Source organism: Mauremys reevesii, linkage group 9 (assembly GCF_016161935.1).
Source record: "Mauremys reevesii isolate NIE-2019 linkage group 9, ASM1616193v1, whole genome shotgun sequence".
Classification (NCBI taxonomy): domain Eukaryota; kingdom Metazoa; phylum Chordata; order Testudines; family Geoemydidae; genus Mauremys; species Mauremys reevesii.
Window position 1 is genome coordinate 58,967,805 of NC_052631.1, and position 26,135 is coordinate 58,993,939.

The 26,135-nt window shown below is 45.7% G+C and overlaps 1 protein-coding gene across 5 annotated transcripts in view; it reads left to right on the plus strand.

The window, feature by feature from the left end:
• Window positions 1–26,135, plus strand: part of HDAC8 (histone deacetylase 8) — a 114,750-nt gene that overhangs the window by 74,871 nt on the left and 13,744 nt on the right. For all 5 annotated transcript variants that reach the window (XR_005584723.1, XM_039488784.1, XM_039488785.1 and 2 more), the window contains one exon: window positions 19,568–19,673. Coding sequence is in view for 4 of the 5 variants with exons in the window: in XM_039488784.1 (XP_039344718.1) it covers window positions 19,568–19,673 (106 nt within the window). In the remaining variant the exon portion in view is untranslated. The remainder of the gene's footprint in view (window positions 1–19,567; window positions 19,674–26,135) is intronic.

A 26,135-nucleotide genomic window follows, 5' to 3' on the forward strand; every position in this document is an offset into this window, starting at 1 on the left:
CTGTTGAATGCAGTGGATACAGTGAAGTCCTGGTGTGACTGGTAATATGCCATTCCCTCCACCTTTCTTAGCAGATCTTGTTCTTACCTATTTTCAGTTTTCCCATTCTGTATATACTCAGCAATGCTCTGGGCTCTGAATTTTCTCATTCCGAGGGAAGAGATGATTTGGGGGTGAGGATTAGGCATTAGCAAGACACACCTACCCTACTTCAGCACTTTCACCCAAAATGTTTGAGAAAGTTCACTTGAACTATTTTTTTCTTTCTTCTTATGGCTGTTCTGCTTTTGCTTTTCCTGATTCCAGCCAGAAATGACACAGGGCCGGGATTGCAGCATCTGTCCTCACAATATTCCCAATCCAATCAGCAGTATAAAGCACTGGCAGTTTCATGAAACTTCCAGCCTAGTTTGGAGAATTTAGCAGAGATTCTCAGCTTTGGGTGCTCATCTGAAGCAGACCTTAGCGCCTTCTGAGATCAGCCCATCGCTAGTCACGGCAGGTTGATAAATACTGGCTGGGGATTTGCAGCAGGCTGTGTTCTGGCTTGATCTCCATAATCCTCCATACTAAAGGAGCCTTTCACCCCTAGAGATGGCCCCTGCAGGCTGTGAGGCATTGTTGGGGTCAGGGTGGGACCGCTTATACAACTGCTGCCCACATTGTACTGCTCCCAAGAACAGATATTCATTCTCCAGGGCTGTGAATCTGGCACTTATCACCAGCACTGACAAGAGGAAGCAAGTCAGAGCATAGTTTCAGAAGATGATAGAAGCCAATTCATATTATCACTAATCTCTCCTAGGAGGCTCATTGCTGAAACCTTGTCTCCAGAGATGTATGCAGTTTTGCTTTAGCATCTCAGTAGTGCTGATGCACAGACAAAGGAGCAAAAAGTGAGGCATGTTGGCTCCTGTTGATTAGCTAACCAAAATACTATTGTCATAGGTATCTACATGAACTGCCTGTGATGGGAGATGCAGAGAGCAGGGTGGGGAGCACAGTATACATTTCTAGATAGAGGCATCCACAGCTGCGAATGCTAGTAAGAAGAAAAGCCCATGTCTGTATGCCTGGAAAACCCCTTTTTGTTTAAAGAGAACAAGCCTGAAGTGCTAGAGACACCCAGATGCATTCGGTTGTTTGTCTAAGTCTTCACAGTGAGGTGCTGCGTGGGACTTCAGCAACATGTGACCATTTTCTGTAGGCAAGAAGGTGAGGTGACTTATTTTGATTTGGGTCTTTTAGTTTTAACAGTTAATTTAGACAATGCCCAGTTATGTATTGACCATGGATTCAGTGCATTGCTGTTTGGAGTTCAGCAAAACCAGCCAAGCTTATCCCACCAGCTAATTTACATAGAATCATTGAATATCAGGGTTGAAAGGGACCTCAGGAGGTCATCTAGTCCAACCCCCTGCTCAAAGCAGGACCAATCCCTAGATTTTTACCCCAGTTCCCCCAAAGGGCCCCCTCAAGGATTGAACTCACAACCCTGGGTTTAGCAGGCCAATGCTCAAACCACTGAGCTATCACTCCCCCTACATCAACTAGAGTGGGTAGCAGCTACCCTAGTCTTCCATACATAGGCACAGTATGAATTTCTCCATCTTGATCGGAGTGGCCTGATGGCTCGGCTCAGCCAGGAACATTGCACAATGCACCTCAGTGTTGAAGCTGAGGATGGCTGTGCACTATTTGTCTGAGCTCACTGGGCGGTCTGGACTTAGAGTACCATGCATGTAACTGTGACAGATGTATCTCCCAAATGCTCAACCCTGAGTCTACCCAGCACTCACTCTTATGATGCAGCCTGAACTTGGAAGGGATGTCCAGGGCTACACCAAAGGGAACTCCGAGCATACTGGGGTTGTAATTCAAGGACTCTCCTGTTCTTTCATTCCACGAATGGCCAAACAGATTTATTATTAATGGACACGCTTTACAGTGTCCTGTGGAAAGGGGCAGCAAGCCTGAACGCCCTTAAACCAGGATACCGTCAAAGATGGTATGGATATAATGTGTACAGATTCCCAGGCTGTTTACAAAGCCACCACATGGTCTAAAGGAAAGAGGACATTTAAAACAACAATTTATCCTAACCTCTGAGTCTATCCGAAACAGGATGTTGTTTCCTGCTGGGTTCAGACACAGAAAGATTCACTCTTCTCGTCTGCTGGAGAAATGAAGGAGTGTGTGGGTGGCCAGGAGTTTGCTAGGTAAGGGCTCATGTGTAGATGGCTTTATGCACGGAAGTCCTGCTGAGCTGTCAGCCCTTGGGGAAGTGGGCTGGCCACCCTTACTCCCCTCTGCTTCCTGTGGAGGAACTGAACCTGTTGTTAAAAGGGAATCTCCCATCCCAAGATGCACACAATAAGGGGAACTGGCTTAGCAAACTCTGGGATCTATAGCCCCAGTAATCTAGTGGTTTGTGTTCCCCTTCAAGGTTCTGCTTCACCACAAAACTAGCTGGTAGATTGTTTTGTGCTGGCTAACATTAGCCCTACAAAGCACAGTAAGATCGGAGACTGCAAATATATGTCTTGGAGGATTTGACAGTTCCAAAGCATGGAGAGGGTGCAGAAGGGGGAGAAACACATCATCTGCCTCTTTCAGGTCTTCTTTTCCTTCAGTCCCCCCCCCCTTTACTTTCCAAGAAGCTCTGACCAACTCTGGGCTTGGCTACACTTACAAATTTGCAGCGCTGCAGCAGGGTGTGAAAACACACCCTCTGCTGCAAATGCGCGCGCGCGCAAGCGCCAGCCAGTGCAGCCCCCGCCCAGCTGCCGCGCCGCCAGCGCTGTCCGCTGTCCCACAGGGAGAGCTGGAGGGAGACAGCGACAGCGCTTTTTCAGCCAGCCAGCGCTGACTTGCTCTAGCGCTCAAAGCGCTGTTGCGCTGCTGCGCGCCGCTGCGCTGCGATCAGTCTCAGTTGGTTAATTTAAATTTACTGTTTATTTCTTTCATAATGGGTTCCTCTCTTTGTGGCTAGCATGCTGGCTTGGGTTCTTTTTCCAGCTCTGCCACTGACCTGCTGTGTGTCTTTAGACAAGTCACTTTCTCTCTCTGTGTCTCAGTTTCCCCTCCCACATTTTGTATGTCTTGTCTACATAGATCATTAGCTCTTCAGGAAAGGGGCTGTCTTACTATATGGTTGTACAGTGCTTCACATACCGGCCCTGACCTCAACTGAGGCTGCCAGATGCTACTGTAATCTAAATAATCTATCATTCAAGATGGTTTCTATTCCATTGCTCCTTGGGTCTGACATCATCTTTCCCCTTTGTGCGCTGCAGACTTAACTTCTTCATAGGATTATTCAGGCTCCAAGATAACAAAAATTCTCTCCTCACTCCAGTGTAGGTACAAAGCTACTGCTTTGAGCAGGTATGTAACAGTTTACCTTCTAGTCTCTTAAGTAATTAAATGGTAGGGGGAAGAAAAAGAAAAATCTCATCATGTGTCATTAACTTTGTAATGTCTTCTGGGAGTTGTCCTTTTTCATGCATGTGCACCACTTCTGTTCTGTACACGCCTGCGCTTGGTAATCTTTCTGGATGCTAATCCAGGCTGCCTGCATTGTACTTGAGGGACAAGTTAGCGTATTTATTGTGAACTGGTGGAAGCCGATTTAAAAAACACTGATGTGTGGGAAACTGGTTTGGATCTAATGGAAATGTCAGCTGAAATATTTACACAGCTATGAGATAACAGCATGTACTTTCTCTGTGTATATGTCTCTGTGCACAGAGCTGCTGTCCGTTTGTCAGGTTCCCAGATTTATTCTGCTACTCCTGGCAAGGAACCGCTAATGATTTAATAGCCTGTCAACACCTCTACAGAGAAACAAGGGCTGGCACTTCCTGATTCCTTATTTTCTTTGCTTTAAATAGGAACTCCTATTCTGATTAACTGAAATCTGGAAATCAAGCTGTCAGGCTGGGCAGCCTTTTGAGATCCTTAATCGGAGCAGGTTGACTGTAATCCAGGGGCCACTTTCCTGCTATACAAACACAGGCTTTGCTCTCCTTTCTAAGGAAACAGTAAGAGTTCATGGCCTGGGAGAGAGCATTTGCTGAAACATGTTGCCACAAAGCATTTTAAAGTGGAACAACCAGATATGTACCGGTCCTCAGTGTTGCTAAGTCTTGTGATATTTGGTGCTTTTCTTAAAGCCCCCAGTTCCTTGAGTCACATGGCTGTGAGAGGAACTCAGTTTCATTTAAAAATTAAGTTTCTAGCTCTTTTGGTTGTGGAGAAAGGCTTGAAAATGTCACCCCTACAGACTCGGAAAAAAGAACCCCACATTTAATGTTTTTAAATAATCTCATGATTTGGGGGGCGGGATTCATGATTTTTGCGTGCTTTGGGTTGGCAATACAGTGGGCCAGGTGGTAAGGGTAGGACTGCATGCTCCCCTCCATCTGCTGCAGTCTTCTGTTGATGTCAGGGAGAGTTTTGCGGTAAGATAAGAACATAAGAAAGGCCGTACCGGGTCAGACCAAAGGTCCATCTAGCCCAGTATCTGTCTACCGACAGTGGCCAATGCCAGGTGCCCCAGAGGGAGTGAACCTAACAGGCAATGATCAAGTGATCTCTCTCCTGCCATCCATCTCCATCCTCTGACGAACAGAGGCTAGGGACACCATTCTTACCCATCCTGGCTAATAGCCATTTATGGACTTAGCCACCATGAATTTATCCAGTCCCCTTTTAAACATTGTTATAGTCCTAGCCTTCACAACCTCCTCAGGTAAGGAGTTCCACAAGTTGACTGTGCGCTGCGTGAAGAAGAACTTCCTTTTATTTGTTTTAAACCTGCTGCCTATTAATTTCATTTGGTGACCCCTAGTTCTTGTATTATGGGAATAAGTAAATAACTTTTCCTTATCCACTTTCTCAACATCACTCATGATTTTATATACCTCCATCATGTCCCCCCTTAGTCTTCTCTTTTCCAAACTGAAGAGTCCTAGCCTCTTTAATCTTTCCTCATATGGGACCCTCTCTAAACCCCTAATCATTTTAGTTGCCCTTTTCTGAACCTTTTCTAGTGCTAGAATATCTTTTTTTGAGGTGAGGAGACCACATCTGTACACAGTATTCGAGATGTGGGCGTACCATGGATTTATATAAGGGCAATAATATATTCTCAGTCTTATTCTCTATCCCCTTTTTAATGATTCCCAACATCCTGTTTGCTTTTTTGACCGCCTCTGCACACTGCGTGGACATCTTCAGAGAACTATCCACGATGACGCCAAGATCTTTTTCCTGACTCATTGTAGCTAAATTAGCCCCCATCATGTTGTATGTATAGTTGGGGTTATTTTTTCCAATGTGCATTACTTTACATTTATCCACATTAAATTTCATTTGCCATTTTGTTGCCCAATCACTTAGTTTTGTGAGATCTTTTTGAAGTTCTTCACAATCTGCTTTGGTCTTAACTATCTTGAGCAGTTTAGTATCATCTGCAAACTTTGCCACCTCACTGTTTACTCCTTTCTCCAGATCATTTATGAATAAATTGAATAGGATTGGTCCGAGGACTGACCCTTGGGGAACACCACTAGTTACCCCTCTCCATTCTGAGAATTTACCATTAATTCCTACCCTTTGTTTCCTGTCCTTTAACCAGTTCTCAATCCATGAAAGGACCTTCCCTTTTATCCCATGACAGCTTAATTTACGTAAGAGCCTTTGGTGAGGGACCTTGTCAAAGGCTTTCTGGAAATCTAAGTACACTATGTCCACCGGATCCCCCTTGTCCACATGTTTGTTGACCCCTTCAAAGAACTCTAATAGATTAGTAAGACACGATTTCCCTTTACAGAAACCATGTTGACTATTGCTCAAGAGTTTATGTTTTTCTATGTGTCTGACAATTTTATTCTTTACTATTGTTTCAACTAATTTGCCCGGTACCGATGTTAGACTTACTGGTCTGTAATTGCCGGGATCACCCGTAGAGCCCTTTTTAAATATTGGCGTTACATTAGCTAACTTCCAGTCATTGGGTACCGAAGCCGATTTAAAGGACAGGTTACAAACCTTAGTTAATAGTTCCACAACTTCACATTTGAGTTCTTTCAGAACTCTTGGGTGAATGCCATCTGGTCCCGGTGACTTGTTAATGTTGAGTTTATCAATTAATTCCAAAACCTCCTCTAGTGACACTTCAATCTGTGACAGTTCCTCAGATTTGTCACCTACAAAAGCCAGCTCAGGTTTGGGAATCTCCCTAACATCCTCAGCCGTGAAGACTGAAGCAAAGAATCCATTTAGTTTCTCCGCAATGACTTTATCGTCTTTAAGCGCTCCTTTTGTATTTTGATCATCAAGGGGCCCCACTGGTTGTTTAGCAGGCTTCCTGCTTCTGATGTACTTAAAAAACATTTTGTTATTACCTTTGGAGTTTTTGGCTAGCCGTTCTTCAAACTCCTCTTTGGCTTTTCTTATTACACTCTTGCACTTAAGTGGGCAGTGTTTGTGCTCCTTTCTATTTGCCTCACTAGGATTTGACTTCCACTTCTTAAAGGAAGTATTTTTATCTCTCACTGCTTCTTTTACATGGTTGTTAAGCCATGGTGGCTCTTTTTTAGTTCTTTTACTGTTTTTCTTAATTTGGGGTATACATTGAAGTTGGGCCTCTATTATGGTGTCTTTAAAAAGGGCCCATGCAACTTGCAGGGATTTCACTTTAGTCACTGTACCTTTTAACTTTTGTCTAACTAACCCCCTCATTTTTGTATAGTTCCCCCTTTTGAAATTAAATGCCACAGTGTTGGGCAGTTGAGGTGTTCTTCCCACCACAGGGATGTTGAATGCTATTGTATTATGGTCACTATTTCCAAGCGGTCCTGCTATAGTTACCTCTTGGACCAGCTCCTGCGCTCCACTCAGGATTAAATCTAGAGTTGCCTCTCCCCTTGTGGGTTCCCTTACCAGCTGCTCCATGAAGCAGTCATTTAAAGTATCGAGAAATTTTATCTCTGCATTTCGTCCTGAAGTGAAATGTTCCCAGTCAATATGGGGATAATTGAAATCCCCCACTATTATTGGGTTCTTAATTTTGATAGCCTCTCTAATTTCCCTTAGCATTTCATCATCACTATTACTGTCCTGGTCAGGTGGTCGATAATAGATCCCTAATGTTATATTTTTACTAGAGCATGAAATTTCTATCCATAGAGACTCTATGGAACATGTGGATTCGCTTAAGATTTTTACTTCATTTGAATCTACACTTTCTTTCACATATGGTGCCACTCTTCCCCCTGCACGACCTGTTCTGTCCTTCCGATATATTTTGTACCCCGGAATGATTGTGTCCCATTGATTGGTCTCAGTCCACCAGGTTTCTGTGATGCCTATTATATCTATATCCTCCTTTATCACAAGGCACTCTAGTTCACCCATCTTATTATTTAGACTTCTAGCATTTGTGTACAAGCACTTTAAAAACTTGTCCCTGTTTATTAGCCTGCCTTTTTCTGATGTGCCAGATTCTTTTTTATGTGACAGTTTATCATCTGATCCGGCCCTTACATTATACTTTTCAGTCCTCTGCTCTTGACTATTACCTGGAGATTCTCTATCATCAGACTCTCCCCTAAGAGAAGTCTGTGTCCGATCCACACGCTCCTCTGCAGCAGTCGGCTTTCCCCCATCTCCTAGTTTAAAAACTGCTCTACAACCTTTTTAATGTTTAGTGCCAGCAGTCTGGTTCCACTTTGGTTTAGGTGGAGCCCATCTCTCCTGTATAGGCTCCTCCCATCCCAGAAGTTTCCCCAGTTCCTAATGAACGTGAACCCCTCCTCTCTACACCATCGTCTCATCCACGCATTGAGACTCTGAAGCTCTGCCTGCCTACCTGGCCCTGTGCGTGGAACTGGGAGCATTTCTGAAAATGCCACCATAGAGGTCCTGGATTTCAGTCTCTTCCCTAGCAGCCTAAATTTGGCTTCCAGGACATCTCTCCTACCCTTCCCTATGTCATTGGTACCTACATGTACCACGACCACCGGCTCCTCCCCAGCACTACACATAAGTCTATCTAGATGCCTCGAGAGATCCGCAACCTTCGCACCAGGCAGGCAAGTCACCATACGGTTCTCCTGGTCATCACAGACCCAGCTATCTACATTTCTAATAATCGAATCTCCCATTACTAACATCTGCCTTTTCCTAGAAACTGGAGTTCCCTCCCCCGGAGAGGCAACCTCAGTGCGAGAGGCAACCCCAGCACCATCTGGAAGGAGGGTCCCAACTATGGGAAGGTTTCCCTCTGCTCCCATCGACTGCTCTACTTCCCTGGGCCGTTCTTCCGCCTCAACAGCACAGGAGCTGTCTGAGCGGAGGTGGGACAATTCTACAGTGTCCCGGAAAGCCTCATCAACATGCCTCTCTTAGCTCCTCCAGTTCCGCCACCCTGGCCTCCAAAGTCTGTACATGGTCTCTGAGGGCCAGGAGCTCCTTGCACCGACTGCACACATACGCCACCCGCCCACAGGGCAGGTAATCATACATGCAACACTCAGCGCAATAAACTGGATAGCCCCCACTCTGCTGCTGGGCTTCTGCCTGCATTGTCTCCTAGGCCTTGTCTACACTACAAGACTATTTCGAATCTACTTAAGTCGAATTTGTGGATTCGACCTTATGAAGTCGAATTTGTGTATCCACACTAAATACAGTAATTCGAATTTCTGAGTCCACATTAACGGGCCGGCCGACTTTGGAAGCGGTGCACTGTGGGAAGCTATCCCACAGTTCCCGCAGTCCCCGCTGCCCATTGGAATGCTGGGTAGAGCCCCCAATGCCTGCTGGGGGGAGAAATGTGTCGAGGGTGGTTTTGGGTAACTGTCGTCATTGAACCGTCAATCCCTCCCTCCCTTAAAGCGCCTGCGGGCAATCTCTTCGTGCACTGTTCTGGTTAGTGATAGCGCGGACGCCACATCACTGCAAGCATGGAGCCCGCTGCTATCATCGCCGTTTTCTCCTCCTCGCACTTTATCGTCCACCTCTTCCACAGTCAGCTGCTGAGCAATTGGGCTACTTTTCAATGGTGCTGCAAGCACTGGGGGACCATAGGGGACGTTTTACCAACATGAATGTCGGGTGGCCGGGCAAGGTTCGTCATGCGTGTGTTCTCAGGAACTGTGGGCTGCGCATACGCCTGCAGGAAGATAGTTTCTTCCCGGACCACGAAATAAGTGTTGGGGATGTGCAGACGCCTATAGTCATCCTAGGTGACCCAGCCTGCCCGCTAATGCACTTGCTCATGAAGCCCTATACAGGCGCCTGGGACAGCGACAAGGAACTCTTCTAATCCCAGCGATCAGTGAGCAGCGTGACCTGTGGCTGGTCAGTTTTTTTACAGAGAAGCTGAACGTGCCCCTGTTTCTTTACCCAGTTACTGTTGACTCTCCTCTTCGGTTACATACCCCGTTCACCCCGTTTCCCCCATTTCCAACACACGTGTAAAAATAAAATACATGTCACACTGTTACTTAAGAGAGGTTTCTTTATTCATGACTTTTCGTTAAAGGCTTGACACTGGGACGCAGACTGTGTTGGGTAGGGTGTGCGCTGATGTAAAGACTGCCTGTAAACTCAAGAAATGACAGGCTCCTGCTCCTACAGCGGTCCGCAGTGCCGGAATGCTTCTTTCAACGGAGCCTGCCATCCCTCTTTTTCGAATTCTGTGTGCGGGGGGATATGTGACCTTGTGGCGGAGGAGGACGGATACAGATTCCTCTGCTGCGTGACTCTGCGGTCCAGGACAAGACCGCTGTCTAAGATCTGTAACCGCCCTCCCCCGCTACAAAGTCACATCCCCACCGCCCACTCAGAACCTGGAAACCACCTCCCATACCGACCATGGTGCCTACAGACTGCACTGTGTGTGTGACCCGCTGCTGATCCTTCCCCCGTGTCTGTACCGTGTGAAAGGTGCCTGTCCTATGCAATTAACAACCCCCTTTCCCCCGCCCCCCATTGAAACAGTCTTCTGTGGAAAAAAAAAATCAGAAACATTAATTAACAGCAAAGTATTTTTATTACTTAAGTAGACAGTTAGGTGATGGGACTGGGATTGGGACTTGTGTGAGTCAGGAAGGGAAGGACTTCTGAAAATGTAGGGTATGGGAGCTTTTGGGTACTTGAGCACTCTGCTGGGGTGCACTGACAGTATTGACGGCCCCGGGCGCCCCTCCTCCTGGTTCTTTTGGGTGAGGGGGGTATGTGACTTTGTGGCGGGGGAGGGCGGTTGAAGATACACTGCAGGGGGGCTCTGTCCTCCTGCGGTCCTGCAGAACATCCACAAGGTGCCGGAGCGTGTCCGTTTGCTCCCTCACTAGTCCAAGCAGCGTTTGAGTCGCCTGCTTGTGTTCCTCACGCCACCTCTCCTCCCGTTCGCTGTGTGATCGCTGGTACTGAGAGACGGTCTCCCTCCACTGGCTCTGCTGGTCCGCCTTGGCTAGGTAGCAGCCCATACGTTCATCGACTATCTTGTCCCTTGTCTTTTTCTTTCTCCACCTAATCTTTGCCAGCCTCTGCGAGGTGGATGCTGTGGCAGGTCTGGAGACAGTGGAAGCTGTGAGATGGGAAACAGCGAGTGAATTCCTTGCAAAGATACATTTTTGCGAACAAATAACTGAGTCTAGGCTGTCTCTGTGAATTCTGTGTTGAGACCCCTGTGCCTGGTGGGGCACAAATCATTTTCGCGATGAATTCTGGGTAAATGTCGCGATTCAATCCTTCCTCCGGGAAAGCAACGGCAGACAATCTTATCGAGCCCCTTTTCCCGGAATTGCCCTTGCACACGCCATAGTGTGGCAACCATGGACCCTGTTTTGCCTTTTGTGTATGTCACCGTATGTGTACTAGATGCCGCTGACAGAGGCGGGCCAGCAGTGCTACACAGCAGCATGCTTTTGCTTTTGCATGACAGCAGGGATGGTTACCAGGCATACTGCACCGTCTACCATACCATGAATTGGTAAGAAGACGGTAATAAGATGCTCATGGTTACCTGTCCTTTTGCACTGCACCATGTGGTGCTGTCATAAGTGCCCCTGGCCGATCAGCCAGGGGCGCAAAAGCCAAAATTGGGAATGACTCCCTGAGTCAATCCCTCCTTTTTGGTATCTAAAAATAGAATCAGTCCTGCCTAGAATATGGGAAAGTTTACTAGAGAACCTCTGTATCATAGAACCAGAGAGCACAGCTGCTCTGTGTCCGATAATACATAAATTTTGAGCTGAATGCTATTCACAGTGGGTGATCCTGAAACAACCCCACCTGCTCATTCCGGCCTTCCCGCAGCCTTCCTGGGCTACCATACCATTGTCCCACCACTTGTGTGATTAAGTCATAAAGAGTGCAGGAATAAGACACAGGGACTTGTTTGTGAGAAATGAGTGGAAGGAAGCCTCCAGCTGCAATGATAGTCCAGGCAGGACATTAATTACTGTGGATGAAGGAGACCATCATCCTGCTGCTAGTCCAGGGGCAATTGAATCTTTTCTTTACACATGAAGGGTGGGGGCTGATGAAGCTCAGCCCCCTGTTGCTATGATGAGGGCGGTTACCAGCCATACTGCACCATCTACCATGAAAAATTAGGGCCAGGCGCCCTTGATCGACCTGACTGATGCTAGTACGCATGGTTACCAGTCCTTTTGCACTGCCCCATGTGCCAATGGGCTGATGATGACGATGGATATCAGTCATACTGCACCGTCAGCCACCCATGGCGGGGGGGGAGTGAGGATGTCGTTGTTCAGTGCTGCAGCATCGCATGTATCTGCAGCATTCATTACGGATACGGTGACATCTAACAGAGTCAACACAGGACCGTTTCCCCTTTCACTTCTGGGTGTGTGGGGGGGTGCGTAAATTGCCGAGCTATGCCCTGAGCCACCGCGGACACTGTGTTAGACCCTAGAAGCATTTGGAGCTCAGCCAAGAATGCAAATGCTTAGCGGAGACAGCAGGAACTGTGGGATACCTTGCGTCCTCATTCCCCCCTCCCTCCATGAGTGTCCATGATATTCTTTGGCTTTCCGTTACGCTCGTCACGCAGCTGCGTGCTGAGTCTCTGCTATGCCGTCTGTCTGGAGATTTTTTAAACATACTTTGGACCAGGCGTAAAATTACAGTAATTACCCTAAATAGATGCAGGAGTCTCGGCGAGATCACCCTGAGGACGGTCACTGAAGGAGATAGAGAGCGCATGCTGCGTGAAAGCTACCACGAACCAGGGCCCGATGCAGCCGTGCTCGGGGAGGCAGTGCTCCATGAGTAATTAATGAAAGCCTCGCACAGAAAAGTGTGCTACCACGGAGCACCCAATAAGGCAGCTCTCCCCAGGAACCTCCTGCTGATGCTTTTCGAGTAACCCCAGGAGAGCTTCGTGGAGATCTCCCTGGAGGATTTCTGTTCTATCCCCATATATAGAGAGACCTCCTTTTCACACACTTAAGATTCCTGTTACATTAATAATAAAAGTTAACATGGTTAAAGCACTTACCGACTGCTCCTTCCCCTGATTCAGGATCCGGGTTCATGGCCGGGGAGGGTTGGTAGGGGATCTCCGTGACGGTGATGAAGAGATCCTGGCTCTCCGGGAAACCAGCGTTGTAAGCGCTGTCGCCTGCCTCGTCCTCCACAAACCCTTCCTCATCTTCCCCGTCCGTGAACATCGTCGAGGAACTGTCCGTCGACACTGCCCCATCATCAGAGTCCACGGTCACTGGTGGGGCAGTGGTGGCAGGCTCTGTAGCGTCCGTTTGCCGCTTTGATTTTTTGGTAGCCTTGTCTGGGGTCCTTGATTTTCACGCGGCGCTGCGTTGCATCCCGCCTGTATCCTCTGTCTCTCATGGCTTTGGAGACCTTCTCGTAGGTCTTCGCATTCCCTGTTTTGGAGCGCAGCTCCGAAAGCACAGACACCTCGCCCCACACACCAATCAGATCAAAGAGTTCCCAGTCAGTCTATGCTGGGTCCCTCTTTCTATTCACAGATCACACGAACTCCTCTGCTGGAGAGCTCTGCATCGTTGCAGGTGCTGCGGAGCTCGCCCCGATGTCCAGCCAGGACGTCAGATTCAAAGTGCCCAGACAGGAAAATGAATTCAAATTTTCCCGGGTCATTTCCTGTGTGGCTGGTCAGAGAATCCAAGCTCGGACTGCTGTCCGGAGCGTCAACAGAGTGGTGCACTGTGGGATAGCTCCCGGAGCTACTAAGTTCGATTTGCATCCACACCTAGCCTAATTCGAGCTAGCCATGTCGAATTTAGCGTTACTCCACCTGCCAGGGTGGAGTACCAAATTCGAACTAAAGAGCCCTGTAGTTCGAATTAAATGGCTTCCTGGTGTGGACGGTTGAGCGGTTAGTTCGAATTAACGCTGCTAAATTCGAATTAAAGTCCTAGTGTAGACCAGGCCCTAGTTAGTGGAAGGGTGGTTTACAGAAAGGAGTTTTGGAATGTGGTTCGGTTTACAGATTTTAGGGGGACCACAGGAAAGGGGTTTAGGGCTGGCGAGGGACTTCCGCTCCCTTCCCAACTCCCTTGCAAAACTCCCTGTTAGCAGCCCCTGGTCGCAAAGCTCCCTGGTCGCTTGTGCGCGGCTTTATAAAGCCCTGGCCTGAGTGAATGCCCCGCCCACTGATTAAGGCTCAGCCAATTAAGGCTGATCAAGGATAGAATCTAGCCTTTTATGTAGTAATTGAAGTTTGTTTGTTTTGTTCACTATTTTGGTGTTGCATTTGGCCTCCTCCATTTTAGGAGCACTGCTATTTCTACCCTTCATTTCTTTTCACTTCTCATCCTCCTTTCTCTCCCTCTTTCCTTCTCTTTGAATCTTTTCATTTCTCCCCTCTCTATTTCCTTCCTGGCAGCAGCTCCTACATCCAGTCTCCCATGGCATCGCTCCCATCCCCTTCATCTTTCCATCCATTAGAATGATCAGCAATGGAATTGTAAATGTTGTCACTGAAATGTCATAGGCTTGACTCACCAGGGAGGCAGACTCAGGCGCACATTACTCTCATTTCATTTAAATAACTTTCAGTTGTTTTCCCATTGTAGATTTTTAGAATTCTGCACCAAATGATTTCTGCTCTTTGGTATTTCTACAATGTTTGTACCCACAATTTTAAAAATCTGGGTTTTTAACATCGAAGGTGTGTTTTTGCCAAGGATATTTGAATGTGAAGCAAAATGAAGGCATCTGTCTTTGTAATTATTGGAGCACAAAGTTGCCTTCTCTTGATGTTCTTGTTCTGCCAAGAGAAAAATCAAAATGAGTCTTTTCGATGCCTTGAATACCATCCCTTGGCAACATCCAGCCTGTGAGGGATTGATTTCAAGATGGCTGATGCGACTGGGTTGTTTGTAACAGTTTTGGAAACATTAAGTCTCATAAAATCCACCATCTCAAAGAGAATCAAAGATGGCCTTTTGATTTTTTTGGGGCTGGTGTGTCTTTCCACACTTGGCCCTCCATAGCTCATCAGAAATAAGCAAATTCCCATGAATCGTTTGCTGCATGTTTAATTGAGGAGTGGCTGGGAGAATTTATTTAGTCATTGCTTTTCTGTGCTTATGTAAAAAAGCTATTTTAAGATTCACAAAATTTGTTCTAAAACAGAAAATAACTTAGCACAGTTGAGCAGTCACGTGCTCTGCATTCACACAGAGTCTTTGGAACCGTCTGCACATGAAGCCACTTTCAGGATTGGGATATTAGTTATTAAATACAAAAAAATTGCATTTCAATAAACAACAAGATATATCTTGGTAATTAATTGCTGTATTAACTGTATTCATGTGCAGTATTAATTAACTGTATTCATGTAGAGTTTGTGATTTTAATACTATTGTGATTTTAAAGTCTGGAAATGCAAAAGTTAAGGCTCTGACAACAGTACTATCCTCATTGTTGTCCATAAAAATGAGTTATGGGCATGTTATACTTATGTCCAGGGCCGGCTCCAGGTTCTCTGCCGCCCCAAGGGCGAGGGGGAGCCAATCGGCAGCACTTCAGCGGCAGCTCAATTGTGCCACTCCATTCTTCGACGGCAGTACGGCGGCGGGTCCTTCACTCCCTCTCTTCCTTTTCAGCGGTACTTCGGCGGCAGCTCAAAGAGGAAGAGAGAGACTGAGGGACCTGCCGCCGAAGACCTGGACGTGCCGCCCCAATAGCGGACGGAGTGCCGCCCCTTTGTATTGGCCGCCCCAAGCACCTGCTTCCTTAGCTGGTGCCTGGAGCCAGCCCTGCTTATGTCATAAACCATGATATACTTTTACAGAAAAAAAAGAATAGAAAATAGTGCAATTGAGGCAACTTTGCTGTTAGAACCGTAACCTTTTCATTTTCTAACTTTTTGTGACTTAACGCTGCAATATCATTGCAGTGTTTTGCATTTTATTTCCTGTTTCTTTTATAGAAATGAAATTAAAAGATCTTATTGAGCTTAGTAGCTTTTTCAGCTGAATGTGTAAATTCCTTGAAATAACTTGCTTTGCACATTATTCCATGCTAATGCATGCATTGCACTAAGCTCCTTTGCAAACTCAAACCAATCAAAGGCTCTAGACCAGTGGCTTTCAACCAGTGATCCATGGACCCGTGGGGATCTGCAGACTGTCTAAAATTTCCAAAGGGGTCCGCACCGCCATTTGAAATTTTTGAGGTGTCCGCAAATGAAAAAAGGTTGAAAACCACTGTTCCATTCAAGTGTCAGTTGTTTTTGCTGTATCCCTGTTAAGCAAGGTAAGAATGCTTTTTACCATGGGGAAAATATTCATAGTTCTCCCACAATGTGAACCGGAGGTGAATTGGAAAACCCTTTCCAAATTCACCTCAGGGCACAAACCAAGCAAGGAAAATGTCCCGCTCTTGAAAGGTGACTATTTCAGAAAGTTGTGGACATGTGAAAAGTAGATGTGCATGGAAACTGTATTGTAAGTTTATCATTAGTAGCCACTAGGATGGTAGTGTGCTATAATAACCATGGAGCATTCAGAATATAATGTAACTAGTGGAGATGCCGTATGCATTTGAGGTATGCATATGATAGAAATTACCGTTATTATCATGACACTCGGACCATCAGTAAAATCTAAGACTTTATTGAAGAGCGAGGTTAAAATTTTCAAAAGTGATTTAAGGCCTTAGTCTCTTCTGAAAATCTTATCCCTAGGAAAAATGACCCTTCCCTTTATATGACCTTCACCTCCTAACATTCTAGGAGGAATCCATGTGTCTTGTTCATACAAGCAGAGTGCTCAAATTGTAGTCTAAATGACTGAGAAGATCATTATTTCAATCTGCTGTTCCATTGCTGTGAGCATTACTATAGGTTCTTTTTAGGGCTGTCGATTAATCACAGTTAACTCATGCAATTAACTCAAAAAAATTAATCGCGATTAATCGCACTGTTAAACAATAGACTACCAATTGAAATTTATTAAATATTATGGATGTTTTTCTACATTTTCAAATATATTGATTTCTACTACAACACAGAATACAAAGTGTATAGTGCTCACTTTATATTATTTTTTATTACAAATATTTGCACTGTAAAAATGATAAAATAAATAGTATTTTTCAATTCACATCATACAAGTACTGTAGTACAATCTCTTTATTGTGAAAGTGTAACAAAACAATGTAAAACTTTAGAGCCTACAAGTTCACTTAGTCCTACTTCTTGTTCAGCCATTTGCTAAGACAAAAAAGTTTGTTTACATTTACGGGAGATACTGCTAGCTGCGTCTTATTTACAATATCACTTGAAAGTGAGAACTGGCATTCGCATGGAATTTTTGTAGCTGTCGTTTCAAGGTATTTATGTGCCAGATATGCTAAACATTCGTATGCCTCTTCATGCTTCGGCCACCATTCCAGAAGATATGCTTCCATACTGATGACGCTCGTTAAAAAAATGTGTTAATTAAATTTCTGATTGAACTCCTTGGGGGAGAATTGTATGTCTCCTGTTCTGTTTTACCCATATTCTGCCATATATTTCATGTTATAGCAGTCTCAGATTATGACCCAGCACATGTTCGTTTTAAGACCACTTTCACAGCAGATTTGACAAAACGCAAAGAAGGTACCAATGTGAGATTTCTAAAAATAACTACAGCACTCAATCCAAGATTTAAGAATCTGAAGTGCCTTCCAAAATCTGAGAGGGACAAGGTGTGGAGCATGCTTTCAGAAGTCTTAAAAGAGCAACACTCCGATGCGGAAACTATAGAACCCAAACCACCAAAAAAGAAAGCCAGCTTTCTGCTGGTGGCATCTGACTCATGATGATGAAAATGAACATGTCAGTCCTCTCTGCTTTGGATCATTATCGAGCAGAAAATGGATGCAAGTCCTCTGGAAGGATGGATGAAGCATGAAAGGACATATGAATCTTTAGTGCATCTGGCACGTAAATATCTTGTGTCACCAGCTACAACAGTGCCATGCGAATGCGTGTTGTCATTTTCAGTTGATGTTGTAAACAAGAAGCAGGCAGCATTATCTCCTGCAAATTGTAACCAAACTTGTTTGAGCAATTGGCTGAACAAGAAGTAGGACTAGCCTTGTAGGCTCTAAAACTTTGCATTGTTTTATTTTTGAATGCAGTTATTTTTTGTACATAATTCTACATTTGTATGTTCAACTTTCATGATAGAGATTGCACTACAATACTTGTGTTAGGTGAATTGAAAAATACAATTTCTTTTGTTTCTTACAGTGCAAATATTTGTAATAAAAATAAATATAAAGTGAGCACTGTATACTTTGTATTCTATGTTGTAATTGAAATCAATATATTTGAAAATGTAGAAAACATCCAAAATATTTAAATAAATGGTATTCTATTATTTTTTTAATCACTTGACAGCCCTAGTCCTTTTGTATTGTTTTATGGGCTGAAATGAGGGCATGAAATGATGAAAGATATGCTGCAACTTCCTCTGAAATACGATATTTATCCTTTAATGGAGGGTTAAATAAACAACTCCAATTCTGTTCCACTGTAAAGCCATCCAGCACTTCTCTTAGAACACAGTTACCCATATTTGTGTTCCTCAATCATAGCACCCGTACGTGGATAGTTTTAGGAGAGTGGAAACCAGAAACAAAACCTTTCAACTCTGTCACAGACTCAAATCCCACCCAAGTCAATAATGAACTGAATGAAGTCTTAGCTGTGTGTTGAGTGTCTGGTCTATGTGATCTGGAAGCTCTGTCCTAGGGAACAGGGGTCCATGTCAAAATTTGTTGTCACAATTGGCACTTCTTGCCAAGGCTGCCAAGAAAGTTAAGAACTAACTGAGCTATGGAGATTTCTCGTCTCCTCTCCTGGAGATGGTTGCTGATCATCAGAATTGAAGCACCTTATTGGCTCAATGGGGGAAAGCTTTCACAGCTGCTGCCTGTGCTGTACGTTTTTGTAGATAAACAGGGGATCTCAGCTGCTGGAGCTGCCAAATGACACCTTTCCTACATTCCCCCTGTGTATCATTTAATCACATGGGGAAGTACAACTAGTTTGGCTTTCCCTTAATTTTATAGAATAAGCCTGATTCCTGCATGCCTAATTACTTTCTCGTAAACTGGCCAACCTTTTAGGCTAAGTTTAAATTCAAATGTATACTTTTTTTAACACACTTAACTCAAAACCAGCTGAATTTTTAAAACCTCCCATGTGCTGGTTCTGTGCTCAGTATTGTGTGCTCATGCAATAATTTATGGTATTCTGTATTAATATAAAAAACTGCAGTTTTTCTCCTATAGACTTAGTTGCACATCTGTAGCACGTCGTATGGAGAGGTATGTTAACAGCCTTGTGCGTAGCCCTGTTCCTTACTGTATTTCCTATCTGATGTAGCACCTTCCCAGTGTGCAGGGATGCCAGTGAAAGAATGTATTGTGCTAGAGCTGTGCAGGGGGGTGGGTTCAAAGTGTCACCACTCTAGCACAAGGAAATCCAGCCAGAGTGTTGATTTCATTGTGTGTTCTCATTTAATACAGGCAGGTGTGCAGGTACCCGTGTGTGATATAACAATGCTAAATGGATTTGCCGTATGTGCCAAGGGGGATGACAAATAAAATTGTATTCACAGCTGCAGTGCTGTAAAATATGGCTCATATATGGAACTTGAATTGTTAGAGCAGTTGTAGAGTTCAAGCAGGTAGAAGCTCCGTAACACATGCATTAATTAATTAAGTTATGTGAGCCACCTTGGAGGGGAAGAGGTATTTTACAGATGAGTGGATCAGTGGTAAAGCTGGGAAGAAACTCAGTCTCCTTAATAGAGATGGGGAAATAGCACTAAATTAGAGAGAGACAAAAGCTCTTTCTTTGGGATATCAGGAGCACACTTGGAACCTAGCGAACAACAAGGATGGGAGTCTGTCTCTACTACCCTAGTCCCACCTCAGATGCTTCCGCCTACTGCATTGTTTTCAGGACAGTTCTTCTTGAACCTCACCCAAACCATTTCTGCCCTGCACAGTGACAACTTTGCTGATTTCCCTTTCCCTGCAGTTTTTCACAAAGTATGGTCCTGATTACGTGCTGGAGATCACACCGAGCTGCAGGCCAGACCGCAACGAGCCACACAAAGTCCAAGAAATCCTCAGCATCATCAAAGGTGAGCTTCCCCCACCTCCTGCCACCTTACTGTTCTGAGAGACAGACCACTAGCTGTTGCGAAATCCAAAAATAATACATTGAGGAGAATATTTCTCTTAGTATCTTTATGGCTCTGGCTAGGAAGCTGAACTCCATGTGCTTGACAAGTCATAATATACAATGACATCCATCATCTGCCCAGTGTTGGATGTGGTAACGGGTTGGTTGTGAAGTGCAAATGTTTCTATAGGCGTGACCGCTGCACTGTGGTCTGTGGCCTGTGGAATTCTAAAAAAGGTAGTCCACAGCTGTCGTCTTCTTCAGTACGAAAGGGCAGCCTGCAGAAACCCCAGGGCCTGGTGCTTATTTATTTTTCATTGTTTTAACCTGTCTGTGGCTGCTGTACAGACACTAAAGCAAGCACACAGAATTAGTTAATAACAGAGCTCACTTGTCTGCTAAAGCTAAAACTCTGAGCACCAGCCAAGAGAAATGTGTTTATCCCATGCCCCAAAGGTCAACAGATCTGGGTTCTGCTGGACCAACAGGGGACTCTTAACTCCCCACTCTTGCGCACACACCTCTCAAGATGCCCAATTCTAGGGACATTTACTGAGCACACTTCAGCTGTTCTGAACTGTCCAGTGGCGTGTGCCCGGCCCCTGAGCTCCTGGCCCGGGAGGCTAGCTCTTGGCCCCTCCCCTGCTGTTTCCCCTCCTGCGCAGCCTCAGCTCGCCCCACCGCTGGTGCAATACTCTGGGCGGCGGGGCTGCGAGTTCCTGGGACAGCACAGCTGCAGAGCTGGGGCCTGACCCGGTGCTCTGTGCTGCGCGGTGCGTGGCTGTCTCCAGCTGGGCGGCCAGTAGCCACAGGTGCTCCAGGCAGCACGATAAGGAGGCAGGGAGCAGGGGTGTTGGAGAGAGGTCAGGGGAGTTTGGGGTGGTGGTCAGGGAGCGGGGCAGTCATAGGGCAGGGAACGGGGGGTTGAATGGGAGCAGGGGTCCCGGGGAGGGGGAGCGGGCAGTCAGGAAGGAGAGGGTGGGTTGGATGGGGCAGTGGGGGCAGTTGGGGATGGGTTCCAGGGGTAGTCAGGGGACAGGGAGAAGGGGTGGCTGGATGGGGCAGGAGTCCCGGGGGGGCAGTCAAGAATCAGACGAGGGGTTGGATGGGGCAGTCAGGGGTGGGGGTTCTGGGATGGTCAGGGGACAGGGAACCGGGGGGTGGGGGGGGTTGATGGGGCAGGGGTCCGGGGCGAAGCGGGGGTTGGGGGTGGATAGGGGGCAGGGGCTGGGCCATGCCTGGCTGTTTGGGGAGGCACAGTCTCCATACAATTTCCGAAACCCGATGCGGCCCTCAGGCCAAAAACTTTGCCCGTCCCTGCTCTAAAATGTACCCTTCTGCCATGCTGGATACACCACAGGACCATGTGCTGCAGGGAAACTGAAACTGAGCAGTTTTGTTTTACTGAATGAACCATAAGTGGTTTGCAGAAAGATCACCAAAAGCAGTACTGGGGAACAGTGAATTTGACCTTAGTATTCAGTTTTAACAATCTTGTGTAGAGGTAGAAACACTGTAGAAAAGATTTGTGTCACATCAGTGTCCATTTAAAACTCCTGGTATCAGCTGGATCAGTTAAAATACAAATCAGAAGGTGTGTGCTGGACTGCACAACACAAATGCCTATTAACAAACCTATGAGAAAACAGTGGGTGTTTGATTAGTGGATTAGTGCCGATGCTGTTTTGTAAGAAAGGGACTCCTGAAAAGTATAACATTTTATGTTCTCTTGTGAACACACACAGTGCTACAAGTCATTCATGCTAGGGAGATAAATGAGGCTCCGTACAGAAATACATGGTAGCTTACAGGAGTTGAGAGGACTACATATGATGTAAACTCGGGGAGCAGATTATTTTGCATCATGTATTCTGTTCAATAATGTACTCTTCCCCCCATAAATTTGATTAGAGTCTAACTTTAGGAATGTCTTGGCATTCTGGAGTGCTGTACAAACTTGTGGTTTATGATTACCACCTTGGATTTACAACCACCTCTAAACAGTTGTGGGGAAGGAAGGAAGAAAGAACTTCTGCCTCTGTATTGTACATGATAAATCATTCAAAATGTATGCAAAAGGCATGGGGCCTTTGTGGAAGATCCAGATGGACATTCTTAATAGGAACCATGTGCCCAGAGCTCCATTTGCCAAACTGAATTCCGATCCCTGTCTCTCATGCACTCTAAATTAAAGCCTGCTTTTACTGAAATCAAACCAGAGAAAGGACTGCTGCTTCTAGCATGAACTGTAAATTGGTGGTTTATACTTCAATGTATATGTTTAGAATAATTTTTTCAGTTAAAAGAAGGTTGAAAAATAAAGATGATGGAGTAGAGTGGGGCCATGTGGTATGATCATATTGTTAACTGGATTGTAAGAGCGTTTGGGGGATGGATTCTAGTCACCTAGCTGTAATCATCTTCCAAATACACACAGGCATCTCTGCTAGCAGAAGGGAGCCCCTGAGGAGGACAGATGGAGGGCAAGCTAGTTATACTGCAAACAGAAAAATTGTGTATACATGCGGCCTGTGTCTATCTAGTCACAGGGTTTTCTATACTGCCTGTTACCCTAGGAAGAAAGGGGAGAAGTCTCTTAGCTCACTACCTACTTGTCCAGGGTTAGTACAGACCTGGAGGCTTAGCAGCAGTTAAGAATGGAAGGCAGATGGATGGGAGGGAGGTGCTTTGGGGTTCAGCTATTTCCTTAGGATGTTTTCTCTTCCCAGCCTGAGCTCAGTTTGAGTCAGCTGCTCTCCTGGTGCTGATCTCTTGAAGGTGCTGGGACATCCTTGTGGTGGTGCCGGTTGCATGTTAAAAAACCAAATGTCCAGCTGAACATTGTTGGTATATTGCTGGCAGCAGAGCCCAGGGGTGTCTTGGCATCTTTCCAAGTGGTTCCATGTAATACTGAAGAGGAGGGTAGGCAGGACATATCCCTGAAGGTGCTCTTGGGGATGTGGAGCTCATCCATTAGAGCGGTGTCTGTTCTGTGTCCCAGTCTAACGCCTGGGTGCAAAGAGTCCCAGATGACCACCAGTGTCGCCTGTTTTCGGATCTTGGTCGTAGCTACTTTCTCAATGAGCTGGCCTAGGAAAGGAAAGTCAAAGAAAGGAAGATAGTTGGGAAGATTTTATGCATCAACTATTGGGTTTATTTTGGTCATGTTGACTTGTGTTTTCAGAGTGGGCTATAGCAAGTTCACTTCCAAGAGAAAGGGAGTCACTGATGATCACTTTTTTAGTAGTTTGTGTCAGTTGTTTTATACTGGCTCTCATCAGCCAGGAGGGGCTGAAGGAAGAGAACTGTTCACTAAATCTGAGGAGCTCTTTGGCCTTGACTAAACCTACACCTGAGCTGATGATTTAAAGAGAGGGTGGAGTCAAACAGAGATAGACCGGGAAAGACAGAGAGAACCTTACAAAGGGACACAGAGGAAATGGGAAATAAAATATGATATCCTGGGAAAACAATGAGTGACTGCATGGTGGGGGGGCAGATCCAAAGCACAGATATTCCATGGGAGGGAGATGCAGGGCATGGGAAAGCAGCAGTAACTAGGCAAATTAGTGGAAAACAATTGAGACAGAGCTTGGAATGCAATATAGCAGCAAAAAAGCCAAAGCTTTGCTGGGCTGCATACATAAGGTTGCCTCACTGAGCAGAAATCTAGTAACCCATCTGTATAGGGCCCTACTTAGAACAACCTACGGTAGGGCATAAGCTGCCGGGCACCTTCCTCTCAGAAAAATGGGATAGGAGCTAGAGAGTTTGGTTATGAGGAAGTATTACAAGAAACAAATATGTATAGCAAAGCGACAGCCAGTCGGCGGTAGAAATGTGCAGGTGCATGAAGGATGGAAAGCAGCAGGGAGAGGAGTTATATAAGATGGTGCAGGAGCTTAACTGGGAGCAACAGGGTGAAAACCAGGAAGAGGAAGTGGTGAGATCTACCACTGGCTAGGGAATTTTCTCCATCCTTTGGGTCACTTAGAATGAGACTGACCAACGCCCTGGAGAACACGTTGTAGGGAGCGATCCTGCCCTGGCTAGCAGCTGAGGACAGAATGACTTCATACATACGCCTCCCCTCAGGCCTGCTGTTCTTGCAGGGGAACTTCCTCCTCATCTAGCTTGGTGGTAGAAATCTGAGTTGCCATATTGGAGCCCTGTGCTCAGCAGCAGCACTGCAGCATGTGTCCCCCACAACACATGTTGCACAGCCAGTGTGCTTAGGTTTTGGGAGCAGAAGGAAGAGATGGGGCTGCTACACTGATCCTTGTGAGCAGATTGGTGAGACAGCACTGGCTCGATGTTCTAGCCCATCTGTAAAGTGGGAATTAGTATTTTCTCATCTCTGTAAAGCCCTTGAGACCTGCGACCGAACACACCATGTAATCCTAAGTACTCGTCTTCCAATGGACTCTGCATGTTTCCACCCTCGGGATATGCCAGTGGTGCAGTGTGGACCAGTGGAACCTTCTCAAAATGGTGCCCGTCAGAGCGCTCCTCTGTTCCAGACTGTTCTGAGGGTAAAGCTATAAAAGGTGGTGCTGTGTTCTGCCTACCTCAGTTCCCTCCAGCCACAGTAGCAGACAGACCAGGAGCCTCACCAGAGCTCTGTGTCCCAGATTTGTCAGAACAAATGATTCCCAGTACCACCTTAACTAGCTTTTACACTGATGGATCAGTTCTGCAATTTCAGCCTCATGCCTTGGAACCCAGATGCACATCAAGGGGCGATGTGGAGGGCAAAAGCCTTTTTTAAGACTTATATTCCTGAGGAAACAAGGCTTTGGGTTCCAGAGGTATTGCCAATGAAGCACTTGAAGTCACCTTGGATTCATTGGTCCCTCCCAGGTCCATGATTACCATAGTCGCTTAAGTTCAGCACCTGGATCCACAGTCGGATCAGAAAGCCCTTCACACAACATGGAACACATTGTCCTCAGGGCAGAAAGATACTGGAAAGAAACCACAGATGGTTGGGCCAATTTATCTTCTTTTGTTTTCCTCTCTGGGGAAACTTACTAAACCCACTCCCTGGCAGGTGCAGGCTTCCCCAGATATACAGGAACCCCTCCCTAGAGCATGTACCGACTCCCCTGGGGGAAATACCTCACCTGGCTCAATCCTTCCTTTATCAGGGCTGGTACTGCCTCCCATACAGCCACCTCAGATCCACAGTCTGAGGCTAGATCAGGCTCTACCTTCCCCTTTGTGTCCTGAGTATTTGCACTGTAAAAATGATAAAAGAAATAGTATTTTTCAAGTAACCTCATACAAGTACCATAGTGGAATCTCTTTATCGTGAAAGTGCAACTTATAAATGTAGATTTTTTTAAATACAGTTCTACATTTGTAAGTTCAACTTTCATGAGAAAGAGATTGCAATACAGTACTTGTATTACGTGAAAAATACTATTTCTTTTATTTTTACAGTGCAAATATTTATAATAATAAATATAAAGTGAGCACTGTACACTTTGTATTCTGTGTTGTAATTAAAATCAATATACTGAAAATGTGGAAAACATCAAAAAATATTTACCAGTATATAAATAGTATTCTATTATTGTTTAACAGCGCGATTAATCCCAATTCATTTTTTAATTACTTTACAGCCCAGATTTAGTCATGATGCAGTACAGAGACTTTTGAAGGGACTGATGAATGTCTATGCTGCAGTCAAAGAACCAACCCAACATGGGACCTCAGTCTTGGTACTTAGCTCATGGAGGCTCTGTTTGAGCTTTGGAACAATGTTCCCTGCTTCACTTTTCAGTTGACAGGCTTCCTTGTGACCATGGCATCTGCTAGAAGAGCAAGTGAGCTAAAGGCTCTGACAGCTGCCCCATCTTTTATAGCCCTCCACAAACAAAGTGGTTCTTCATCCACACCATCAGTTCCTCTCTGAGGTGGTGACAGAATTTCACTTAACCAGTCCATTAACTTGCCGGTATATTTTCCCTAGACCTCACTCAGGGGAGGCAAAGTTACATGCTTTAGATAGCAGGAGAGCCTCAGCTTTCTAGCTGGACAGGTCTGAGCAGTTCATAAATCACCCACACTGTGCAGCTCCTCTGGGGAAAGAATAGAAATCAGTCGCATCAGAGTGCCTGTGTATGTGGGTGAGGCTTTGTGTGGAGGAATGGCGCAGCAGATCTCTGTTCCTGTCCCAATGGGGCTTGGATCACACTGCACAAGGGCCAAGGCAGTGTCCGTGGCCTACCTTAGACCTGCCCCAACTTTAGAGATCTATAGCGCTGCCACCTGCAGCTTGTGACGCCCTTATGAAACCCTGTTCCCTTGATCTGGCAGCCAGATTAGAGGCTCAGTATGACAGTCAGTGTGTAACTAGCATGCAGTCCAGAGGCAGGAGTGCTGTGGATCCGACATTGCAGAAGTCCTGGGAATGTGT